This window comes from Odontesthes bonariensis, chromosome 23 (genome assembly GCF_027942865.1).
Source record: "Odontesthes bonariensis isolate fOdoBon6 chromosome 23, fOdoBon6.hap1, whole genome shotgun sequence".
Lineage (NCBI taxonomy): Eukaryota > Metazoa > Chordata > Actinopteri > Atheriniformes > Atherinopsidae > Odontesthes > Odontesthes bonariensis.
This window is the reverse complement of record NC_134528.1, coordinates 19894929-19906481: the sequence shown is the minus strand read 5'-3', so window position 1 is coordinate 19906481 and position 11553 is coordinate 19894929. Positions and strand designations below refer to the sequence as shown.

The window sequence follows — 11553 nt, the reverse complement described above, 5'->3', positions numbered from 1 at the left end:
TAAATATATATATATATGTGTGTGTATATATACTAGTTTTGAAAATGAAAACCACTCATGACAACGATTGAATCACTTTCCAGGTTTAATGGGTCTCTGGTGTAATTGTCCAGTACAGAACAGCTCAATGTAACTTAAAGGTGTCCTAATAGCGCCATCTTTTGGCAAAACACGTGGCATTACTAGGTTTTTATATGTACATACATATATGTATGTACCGTACATCATACATACAGGAAAAAAAAAACCTTGATACATATTTACTGTACGTATGCGTTGATGTGAAATACTTGAAATATTTTGCAAAACAATTCTTAACACATCAGTGTAAAAATAACTGACTTACAAGTTAACATACTCAGCATCATATAGTAAGTAAAAAGGTCTTCAGAATATCACTGAAATTCAAGGACTTGTAACTTTGCCATGTGCAGCTCGTCACCAAGCCTTTCACATGTAGCTGCTGACTGCTCCTCACACACAGTCGACTCCTCCAAACATATTATCAGGTTACGTTTGTGACTGCAGGTTCCTAGTCTCCTACATTGCTACCATAATTAGTATCAAAGCTGCATCTGCAAGTCATGTGATACGTACGGCATGTGTCGCGATTTAAATAGTGTATTACACAATATAGTTTACTTCTCCAGCAAGCTGCTGCTTCTCTCTTTTGAGGTATGATGACACATTTAATGCCCATTGATAAGCTCCACAAATCCTCGGGTCTGATGCACAAACAGGCTATGATGAGCCACCGTTGGTTGTCTTGACTTGTAAGTGACAGAAAATTAATTGTGCTTCACATTTTAGAGCAACTTCATCGGGGAATTGTTACATTGCATTTGGATTGATGAGAATCTTCTAAAATGACACCTTTTTGAGCCTCTTTGTGCATCTGACCCCTTGATAAAAAGCACTAGGCCTGGCATCCCTGTTGTATTCTCTACCATCAGGTATTGTCAGTCTGCTTATAATAGAATTTGATCATTGAGTTTCGACCATGATCATATATATTTGAACATGCAGTCGTGCTTAAACATTCTGTGAACCCTTTAGTATTTTCCTTTTAACTCTGCACAAACATCAGATTCCGAGGTTCTAAACGCAGACAAAGAGAAGACGACCCGTTTAAAAAGCTTAAGAGAAAAATAGTAATTTTGATCATTTATTTATTGAGGATATTATCCAATATATCAACGAGTGGCTAAAGTATGTGAACATCTAGTATTTTCAGTTACTTTGAAGGTCCATTTTAGCTGTTTTCTAGAAAGTGGATATCAAGCAGTTGATAGAATGTGTTATTTAAAGAGAAAAGATAGTGGAATCTGGTTACGAAACCATCTTTAAAGAGGTTGCACTCCACCAATCCAACTTTAAGCCTCTGTCGCATTAGATAATAATTACATCCTGAGTCTACCATCAGGACAACACTCAACAACCCTGGCTGTGTTGTCCTGTGAATAGTTGGAATATTGCACAGCAATATCCGTGTACTGAGTCTACTTTCTCTTGAGAAAGTGGGTCATTTAGCAAGACAGCAACCCTGAGTGTACAAATAATTTAACCAAATAATATTTCACAAAACAGAAAAAGTGGCCCAAAGTTGATCTATGTCCAAAAGTCCATGCGAGCAAACGCACCAACATCCCAGAGTTGTTGCTGTTCTGTGCAGAGGAATGGACTAAAATACCTCCAGGATGATGTGCAGAACTTATAAGCGGTTCCCTTGTGGTTATTGCTGCACAAAAGGGTTCCACCAGTTGCCTAAAGTAAAGGTCCGAGTACTTTTCAGCTCATATAAAATTGGATCATTTTCCTCAATAAAAAAATAGAATAACAGGGCTGGGGTAACTTATTGAAATAGGTTTCTATACTTATATGACTTGTTAAAATCTTACAATGTTTGGAATGAAAACTAAAGATCAACCTGAATTTAAGGACCATTTTTCAATCAAATTAAAAAGGCAGTCTCCTTTATGTGATTAAAAAAGAAAAAAGCAGAAATATAGACTATGACAATACAAAAGGGTTCACAAATCTGTAAGCTCCTCTGTATGTGTTTTCCAACGACAACATATCTTCAGCAATAATGTGAATGTGGTGTGTCGGGGATGCTTGCTGTGTGCAGTTGTTATAGATGTCTAACACTGTCAGTGATGGCATTAACTCGGAGTTAACTGTAGGACCCTCGAGACGGCTTTTAAAGCCGTTCAAGTAAAGAGTAAATGCTCTATAGGCGTTTTTTTTGTTTGTTTTTCTACGAGCGGATCTTCCACGCTGTTTTAGTGTTTTCTTTCTTCAATATTCCTTACAGAAAGAGAGGGGCCACGGAACATAGAAACACCAAGTCGTATGTTCTCGGAGGGTTTGACCCAGAGTCAGCAAAGAAAAGCCACAATGTTTCAACACATTGGAATATTTTTGTCCATCGTCCCTGCCTGAAACAAGTATTGCAAGTCTGATTTCTATGCAGGGGCACTTGGGATTCGTGGGACGCAGTAGGGTTCGGTTAGTTACTCTGACTGCCGACTGGAGGAAATTCATCCTCATCATCCAGGCAAACGGGGCCCTCAGCAAATTCGTGCTCGGGGATGACCTCACCTCTCTGGGCTCCACCCTCTTCAGAGTAGCCTGGGAAGAAAAGAAAGGTCAGTTCGAAGGGGTTTGCTAGTCCTTATACCAATTCCAGTCCCCAGTCCCCAATCTTGCACAGTGAGAACTCTTTTGTGTGCTTGCTGCCTTGCTTGAAAGGATGTGTGGTTGTGTACTCACCTCAGCAATGACTGGATGTGAAAGATGAAAATAAGAGTTTTTGATACATGAAAATTTCAGAGAGAAAAAAAACTGCAAGTCATTTCTCTCTAAATAAAAAAAAAACCTGAATATATTTGCCAACGTTTATCAAAGGTTGTAGAGATTCGGAGGTAATGCTGCTGATTACACTCAAACAAAAACCAAACTTTTAAAAGATGTGACAACTGGCTGAAATAATGATTAGGGTTCCCAGGTATGTGATTGTTATTATCTAAGTGCATTTTGATGGCAGTGGTCCATGTGTAATGGGTATGTTAGTTGGAATACCAGTGACTTATTAATCACCGGTATTTTGTTTTAAACACTAACAGGGTTAATGATTACTGTTCCTACTGTCATTGTGTTTGGTGTTAATAATGTTGTTTATTGTAGCACACACATGCCCCCTTGTATCCATAAACATTTTACACTTAGAGTAAAGCTGTCACTTCCTCAACATTAATAGTTTAAACTTTGAATAAACTTTATAGAAGCTAGACAAATTAAACCACCCATATACTCAGGATGGCGTTCGCAAAATCAACAATAGGTTTTTCTTCAGCTTGTGAAAAGGAATGCATTACCAAAGAGAGTGGTGGAGGAGGGCGGGGTCGAAGAGAGAGCCACAGTGGCAGCGTATGATTGGCTGGCTGGTTGTGGGGGAACATCCTCTGGATTCTCCTCTTCCTTCTGTTCCTCCTGCTCCTCAATGGAATCAAACAGTCTGTTGGAACAGAGGAGAGAGAGACATCATCAACAGCATCACCACACCCAACTCCAGTGTCAATATTAGCAAAAACCAGGTCATTTTAAAGGTTTAAATACAAAACGACGCGTCACTTAGGCAGTGCAGGGTGTAGATGACCTGTATTTTTGAATCTTAAAGAATTGTAGTCCAACAATTCAATGCAAATGTTTTATTGAAGGCAGCTTAACGGGTGTAATTCTAACACTTGTAATTCTAACTGTTGTTGCAGCGCAAATACTGCCCTTTATATATGCACACACCTGTGTTTTTGAACAAGGACACACTCGCCTCCATCCTGAGGATCCACATTATAGATGTAGAGATACCCGTCTGAGGACGCCATGAGCAGGCGAGGAAGCTTCTGAATCCTGATGAACAAAGTCATACATGAGGCAAGTAAACCTGCATAGATGCACTCCTTAAAAAAGGAAAACAATCCCTGTTCTGTTGATCTCATGCGCTGCCTTACGTGGCCAGGGCACAGATGTTCTTCAAGCCAATCATGTTGAGTCGTACAGTGGCGAAGGCTCTGTCCTGGTGCATCATGTCGGACACGTGGGCGGGCAAGTAAGTGCTGGCTGCAGTGAACATTTTGCCCACATATGTGGACCATGTGGGAGACTCTTCCTCTTGACTTGAAGGAAACAAGATGGGTCGTAGTTAAATATGCAAAGACAACATTCTACACCATTAAATCACTAGTGGAGGCATACATTTACATCAATTAACCAACTTCTCAAAGGGGTTTAGCATGGCCGAAGGAAGAACTTTGGGAAAGTTTTATTTTATGCTCCTCGAACACTGTAGCATCACCACAGGTTCAAAGTTTTGTTCAGCTTTTGATCCACACATGCAGTTTTGACCACTGCTGAGTTCTTTGGATCAAGCTAAGTTCAAAGTACCCTAATTAGGCAACTTTTTTTTTCTTCTTCTTTTTTTTTAACCAGACTGGATTTAATTAAGCAATTTATATAACTGTTGACAGTCCACGTATCTCGTTGGAGTTCATTAAAATCAGAAGCACAGTCGTCAGAAGAAGGGAATATCTCAACAACACTTGTGTCAAAGTGAAAAAGAAGTATGGGCTGTTGTGTCAATTGCTTTGATGAGAGAAGCCCTATGTAGAGGCAGTCTGTTTACCATTTCTAACTGGAGCAATAAGAATGAAGAAAATTGCGGCTTCATAACATAAAGTGACAATAGGTAATTCTTTCTTTTTGTGAGTAACTTCAGACAGAACAATCTTCCCAATTAATCAGTATGTTTCCATGCATGCAGTTAAGTTGAGCTATGGATACAGTTCAATTGGGTCACGACACTGGACTACTGCTGTATGAAAGCACCGGTGCTGGGATCAAAACAAATGACAAACAATTTAACTGCCGGCAAATTAGCACCGCGTCGAGCTGAGAATTGGACTGATTTAAAGCATTGTACGTTTATTCTGTTATCTGTTGTTTTACAGGTCCAGTCATGCTCCAGGCAGGAGCTGTGGAGCTTGTGCTGAGCACCGAGGCCAGGTAAGGGTCCAACAGAATGTCTTCATGCAGGAGGGACTGGACTCTTTACCGCATCCTCTGGGTGTGTTAGTTCAGTTTAGCTAACTTTAGTAGGACCTACATGTTTACATCTATTTTAAAAGTCCACTTTTAGTCAGACTGACGCAATAATTTCTTACGTAAACATATTGAATTCAATATGTTTATCCTCGAGAGAAAAATGTTTTGCTATAGCTTAAAATAGCCCATTTTGTGTTCATTTACAGGTCCCCGAGGTCTGCTGCAGAGGGTTTCCATGCTTTCATTTTCAAAACACTTTTTTCTTTTTTGTCATACCGCACATTCCTGCAGCACCTTTTGAGATGCTCAGTTTTAGTTTCTGTCTCTTTAAGGATCCCTTCCCCAAAAGTCCAGCCTACTATGACTGTTGGCTGATAGTGTAAAACTTCTGTTTGTTTTTTTGTTTGAGATGCAATGTCAAACTAGCCACTAGACAAACAGTGCAAGTGTATATTTGTACATGGAGATATCTTTAAGAAAAGAAATAAACGCTGGAATGCAGATGAACTATGTCAAGCTACTTAGGAGCAGTGTCTTTTGGTGTGGACTGCGTAACCTTACAGATCTTTTAAGCTTCTTTGATCTGGATCAAACTACCTTCGACAATGGAAACAGCAGGACACAACTCATCACAGTCTCACTTTATTTAGAGCATTACTGCATATTATTTCGCAATCTATGTAAGCGTGTTTACCATTTTACTGACAAAAAAAAGTTACCATGGATGGGAGACACATGTTGTCTAAATTGTTTAGTCACTTGATTATAGGTTAAAACAAAGTTTACCTGGGGCTGTGTTGCTCCAGTTTAAAAATATGGACTGTCTCGGTGTTGCTGGAGGCACACAGGAACTGAGTGTCTGCACTGAAGGACAGTGAACTGATGCTGACGTATCTGAAACACACAAACACCAAAAACACTTATTCTTTCAAAATAATTAGCTAATATAAAGATTAAAATATTTTTTGATGGTCTTTCCAAGACACTAAAACACTAAAATTCTGTGTGCTGCAGTGTTTTCACTGTCTCTCAGCCTATTGTTTTTTTCACACCTCAACTACTCACATTACTGATACAGTAATTGTTGCCACTAGAGGAGTCACTGCACAGTCACAGCCATTTCTCGTTATCTACTCACTAGGGGGAATAGAATGTCTTACTCACCAACACACCTAAGTGTTGAGGAATAGGAGGGTCATTTAGGAGAATTAGGAGTCATCCTGTCACAAAAACTTTGTTTAACCTCTGACGTAAACTATGTCCAGGTCCAGGGTCTGCCTGTTAACGCTTTATGACTGAACTGCAAGAGAGCTAACCTCTTCATCCCTCGCCGGAATTCAAACATCCTCTGACCTTCGGGTATGCTGAAAACTCTGATAACGGTGCCCTGAGAAGAAGAACTTGGTCAGACAGACTGATGAGTAATAAAACAGGAAGAGGGATAAAAAAGGGGGTCAAGTCGCCACCTTCTCTGATGCGCTGGCCAGTTTTGTGCCAGAGGCATTGAATGTGAGGGCTGCCAGGGGACTGTCGTGGGCCTGGATCAGTGTCACGGTGCTCTAAAGGGGGGAAACAAGTGTTTTCTAATGACATCAGCAGCAATGCTGAGGTTTTCACCTATAACGTTTCAAATAACATGACAAACAGCTACAATTTTTTTTTTTCCTGTGCAGCCTCACCAGGTTGTTTGCATCATAGACTGTGATCTCTCCAATGGTGGCACTGCCGGGGTACGCCAGGTAGGAGTTGCTGTGGTTAATAGAGAGTGCGCACAGACCTGTAAGGTAGGAGAATAAATATTATTTTCTTTAGGAAAGTTTTTAGGAATGTTTTCTTTTTCGTTTCACCCCCGATCGATCAAACTTGCAATGAAGCCAACTGAAAAACAATGGATTGGCCATTTCTGGTTGGGAGTGAGTTGCCGCCTTGAGTGGAGGAGTTTGAGTATCTTGGAGACTTGCTCGGAGCCGAAAGGCGAAGCCGCTGATTTACCAGTTGATCTCCGTTTTAACTCTTACCTGTGGTCATTAGCTTTGGGCGGTGTCCAATAGACACCGCAAACACAAGCGGGCAAAAGAAGCTTCCTCTCGAGTGTATCAAGACTAAATCTCAGGGACAGGATGAGTAACCCAGTCATGTTGGATGGGGCTCAGAGTGGAGTCACTACTCCTGGGTGGTTCAGGCATCTGGTCAGGATGCCGTTTGGACACCTCACAGGAGAGGTGTTTCGGACATGCCCCACCAGTAGGACGCCTCAGGGCAGACTGTGGAGTATTGCCCTGAACTAGCTGGCTTAGGAATGAGTCACTGTCTCCCCAGAAAAGTTGAAAGAGGTGGCTGAGAACAGGAGATCTCTGCCAAGATCCCCACAATCTGGGCCCAGGTAGAAATTGGATGGATGGACGGACAAGTAAGATTGTGAAAAATAAGACAATACCCACTAAACATGCATTTTACTTTATACAATGAGAACAGCCCAGAATGAATATACTTCACATATGGGCTGGTTGAACTGCACTGAATAACACTTTACAAATCCCAAAATGGACAATGCTTTTTGCAGCATAAAGAATCAAAACAGTTATTAGCCATTAGTAAAAACAATAAATAAATAAATGAATAAAACTCATTGTGCAGACTTATTGCTGTGGGATGGAATGACCTCTAATGTGTTTTTATGAAGCAGAGCAGAAGAAGCCTCTGACTGAACAGACTCCTTTGTTTAACTACTGTTATGTACTATACAGTGTTAGCAGCGTTTTCCATTATGTTGTACTTGTACAGCTATCTCAACGTTCTTCTTCTTTACACAATTAGCTCTGAGGGCTCCAGGGCAGTCCCCAGCGCACAGCCAGCCCTCTTTATCAGTTTATTAAGTTCATTTGAGTCATTGACTCTAAGGCTGCTGCTCCAACACATGGCTACCAAGCAAATTCCCCTCTCCACCACAGACTTATAGAAGACATGTACTATCATGGTGCAGACACTGAAGGACCTAAGCTTCCTCCAAAAGAAGAGTCTGCTCTGTCCCTTCCTGCAGACGACGTCTGTGGTGCGATTCCAGGTTGGACTGTTGTCACGCAGATATTTGTAGTCTTCCACCACCTCCACCCCTTCTCCCAGGATGGATCTTGGCCCTCCTAAAAATCAGTGGTCATCCCCTTTGTCTTTCCCTGTGTCTGTGTAATTAAGTACTTAGTGGGAGACTATACGTCTCACTAAACTACAACATAGTGTTATCGTACAACCTGGCAAAGCAAAACATTTAAGTTCTGAAAGAAGACGAAACATGTTTTTCAAGTAACACACAAAGTTGAAGTTCTAAGCAAGTAAAAACCACTCTTGGTCAATTCAATACACTACATGTTGTTACTACGAGTGGAGGACAGATTGACCCACAATGACCATCAGCTCCTGGTGACCGCTGTTTGTAAAATGTCAATAACGGGTAAACTGTCCGACTCTATGACCCTTCTGCACTAATGCTGCTGTTTAGCTTTCATTACTGTCTTATAAATGTAATTTGTAGCTGTAGAATCCTTTATTTAGTAAATGTTACCGAAAGATATTCAGTGCTAAATGAAGACAAAACCCAATAGCGGTTTCGCTAAAGTCCCATTTATAAAGGTTTAGTATTTCATTTGTTATCTTTTAGCTTACATAACTCCCTGAAATAATCTGGGCATTAGGTCCACCAGTTTCTTTAGCAGCTGAGACAATAGTTTCCACCATGTTTCAGGCAGTAAAGCTTTCCATTGTTCCTGCAGTGTCGGTATACCTGTTGGGTTGATGGGTGTGTTGAGCAGGGTCTTGAGGAGTTTCATGTCTCTGATATTGTGGATGTAGATCGACTCTTCGAGGCACACCACAAGACGCTGACGTTGATACGAGAAGTGCCAGCAACAGACAGGGAGGTCAGCACAACAACACACTGAAACCAGAGGGATTACAGGTACACAAAGATCTGCTTCCTGTTCTTACCTGTCTGTTGAGCCTCACGGAGAGGATGTTGTTGGAGTAGCTGTAGTTACAAATTTCTGTACCCTTCTTAAAGTGGTAGACGTTCATCCGCTGGGGCATGGACAGACTAACCACAACTACCAGACTGCTGGAGAACAGTCGCTCCACTATGTAAACGTCTGAACATTCCACTAGGAAAGGACAAAGAAGAGAGAAGAAATCGGGAATTGGATTGCAGATGGAGGTTTTGATCTGACCTCATATGAACAGTCCACATTCACAATGACAATTGAGACGAAAATTGCTGTGCAATGCCCTACATGCTGACTCATGTACTAGGAGAAGGGCTTTAATGCTATCACGTTTGTGACAATCCAGGTTTTTTTTCAGACTGAATGAAATGTTCTTTTATGTCTGTGATATTGCGTTCAACTGTCTTACACTGCAGAACCGTCATGTTGCGGCACATGTAGAGTCACTACACGGAACACATGAACTTGACCACAACTCAAACAATACCGTGCGGCCTGCCGTCCCTCTGCAATTAGCAGAACATGCAAATGTTTCACAATGCACTTGCTACGACTGGATTTCTCACAGGAAAGCAAAAGCGAGCGCATTCTGCGTCGAGAGTGTGATTTTTGCACAGGGTCAAAACGTACCTCCCTCATGGATGCAGTCGAGTTTGTCAACAGCTGTTACGGAGAACAGCCGGTAGCCGGTCTTAGTGCCCACAGACAGAGAACTATAGTAAAAACATACACAAAAACACAGCTTTTTACCAGCTATATACACAATATTGTTAAGATAAATAACTTGGTGATTACAATTCATAATTACAGCTATGATGCCCCTTAAATCAGTCAACGTGAACATGCTTTTGTATTGTTAAAAAAAAGGATAAAAATCTATGAAATAAATGTTATATCAAGCGAAACAGTGTATGGACAGTCCATCCCCTGACTATCATTTAACTAATATAAATGGATGCACTATAGGACTGTGTTCACCGACAGTGTACTTTCTAGAAGAGCTCCTGAGCCCATGCAGTCATTTCTACACAGAATCATAAATAAATTAAAAAAAATACAATTACAAAATCACAATTAAATGTCTCCGAGGTGTTGTTTTTAAACTACGTTCCTCTACGTATGGTTTTAGTTTATTTCCAAATCATCGCTTTTCTGTGCGTGTTTAACATTTCCATCACAGATTATTTTGTAAATTGGGCTGGTCAACATGATTTCTTCAAGCTGTCCTTTCTTGTTTAGGCGACACAGCTGTAACAGAGGTTGGCTAAAAAAGAAAAAAAACAAACAAACTGTAATTTCCCTGAAGATGCCTCCCACGTGTGATCGTAGCTGGAGATATATAAAAAGAATATGATGCCACAGAGATAAGATTGACATTTAAGCCACCTGCTTTGTTGTACAGTCAGAGCCAAGGCAGATGTTTATGACAGATGGCACAACTGGAGCTGAAGAAGTCCATGAAAACTTCTGAATTTGTGTGGCAATTCGTATGTTAATCACCGAATTGAGACAGGGAGACAACACCACTTTTGTTTTTCTTTTTACTTTTAACATGTTAATCATTAACATGAAATATAATGTGTGCTCACTTGTGTCATGGCTCAAGGGAGCTGTAGGGAAGAGACACGAAGGTGTACTTTTCCATAAGCTGCGTTTTTTTTTTTAATCAAACATCGATGAGAAGTTTGGCGAAGTTGCTAACTGACGACTTTAACGTGCAACAGGCCATGAAGATTAACATGGCCTAATTCACTTTCAGCTCACCTATAAGTTTTCATGTCGCCTACAGAAGCTTGCGGATTAATTTCGGTCGCTCTCACTAAACTCCTCATTGTCGTGAGCGCCGCAAGTAAGTGTGAGAAATGAAATCACTGTTTGCAAATAGGTCTGAAAATAATTATGCAACAGTCAGGTGCATCAAGGAGATTGAGTTCATGCTGGGCCCGGTCCGCAGGTCGCTTACGTGGTGTCCTGGTTGAACGAGGCGCAGATGAAGCTTCGACGTGCTCCAGGGCCGTCTAACAAGTCCGGGGACTCCATCCGAGCCGTTTAATTCGGTCTCCTCGCGCTACCTGAGGTCGGAGGCCTTGGGCTCGGGTCGAACCCCGCCGGAACCCGCTTCCCCTCCTTTGCTCTCTGACTCCAAGCGCCACGCTCGCACTCTTCTGGGAGAGGAATGTCCGGGCAGGCTGGCTCAGACAGCACACATCCCCAACCGAGTGCGCTACACCAGATCTGAATGGCAAAAACAGATCAACGACAGCCCCTCATCAATCAGCTTTTTCACTCCAGACGGGATACACTGTTATAATTATGTTATTAACTTCCAATATCCACAGCAAAACAAAAACAGCTGATGGGAGGACCTTTAAGTCTGAGGTGCATCACGATTGGCTGGTGGCAACATGTCAGACCCGCCTTTCTCTAATGTCTATTGGCTGAGTCGATCAAAGCCTGCGTA

General features: G+C 41.4%; 1 protein-coding gene across 1 annotated transcript; it reads right to left on the bottom strand.

Annotated features, from left to right (window-relative positions):
• Positions 1-67: 67 nt before the first annotated feature.
• Positions 68-11469, bottom strand: LOC142374001 (WD repeat domain phosphoinositide-interacting protein 1-like). Its single transcript, XM_075457487.1, has 12 exons — positions 11056-11469; positions 9723-9805; positions 9082-9251; positions 8879-8975; positions 6780-6877; positions 6567-6659; positions 6417-6487; positions 5887-5994; positions 4011-4175; positions 3802-3909; positions 3378-3517; positions 68-2631 (listed from the first exon to the last, which is right to left on the bottom strand). The coding sequence occupies exons 1-12, from the start codon at positions 11130-11132 to the stop codon at positions 2510-2512; spliced, it is 1332 nt and encodes a 443-aa protein (XP_075313602.1). The 5' UTR covers positions 11133-11469; the 3' UTR covers positions 68-2509.
• Between the last annotated feature and the right edge of the window lie 84 nt (positions 11470-11553).

What these genes read in the sequence shown, in the direction of transcription:
- LOC142374001 (XM_075457487.1), bottom strand. Translation starts at nt 11,132, where the DNA reads ATGGAGTCCCCGGACTTGTTAGACGGCCCTGGAGCACGTCGAAGCTTC. An exon ending in CACACCCATCAACCCAACAG is followed by an intron (nt 6,878 to 8,878) that starts GTATACCGACAC and finishes CCTACCTTACAG; the next exon opens with GTCTGTGCGCACTCTCTATT. An exon ending in CTCCTCCACCACTCTCTTTG is followed by an intron (nt 2,632 to 3,377) that starts GTAATGCATTCC and finishes TTTTCTTCCCAG; the next exon opens with GCTACTCTGAAGAGGGTGGA.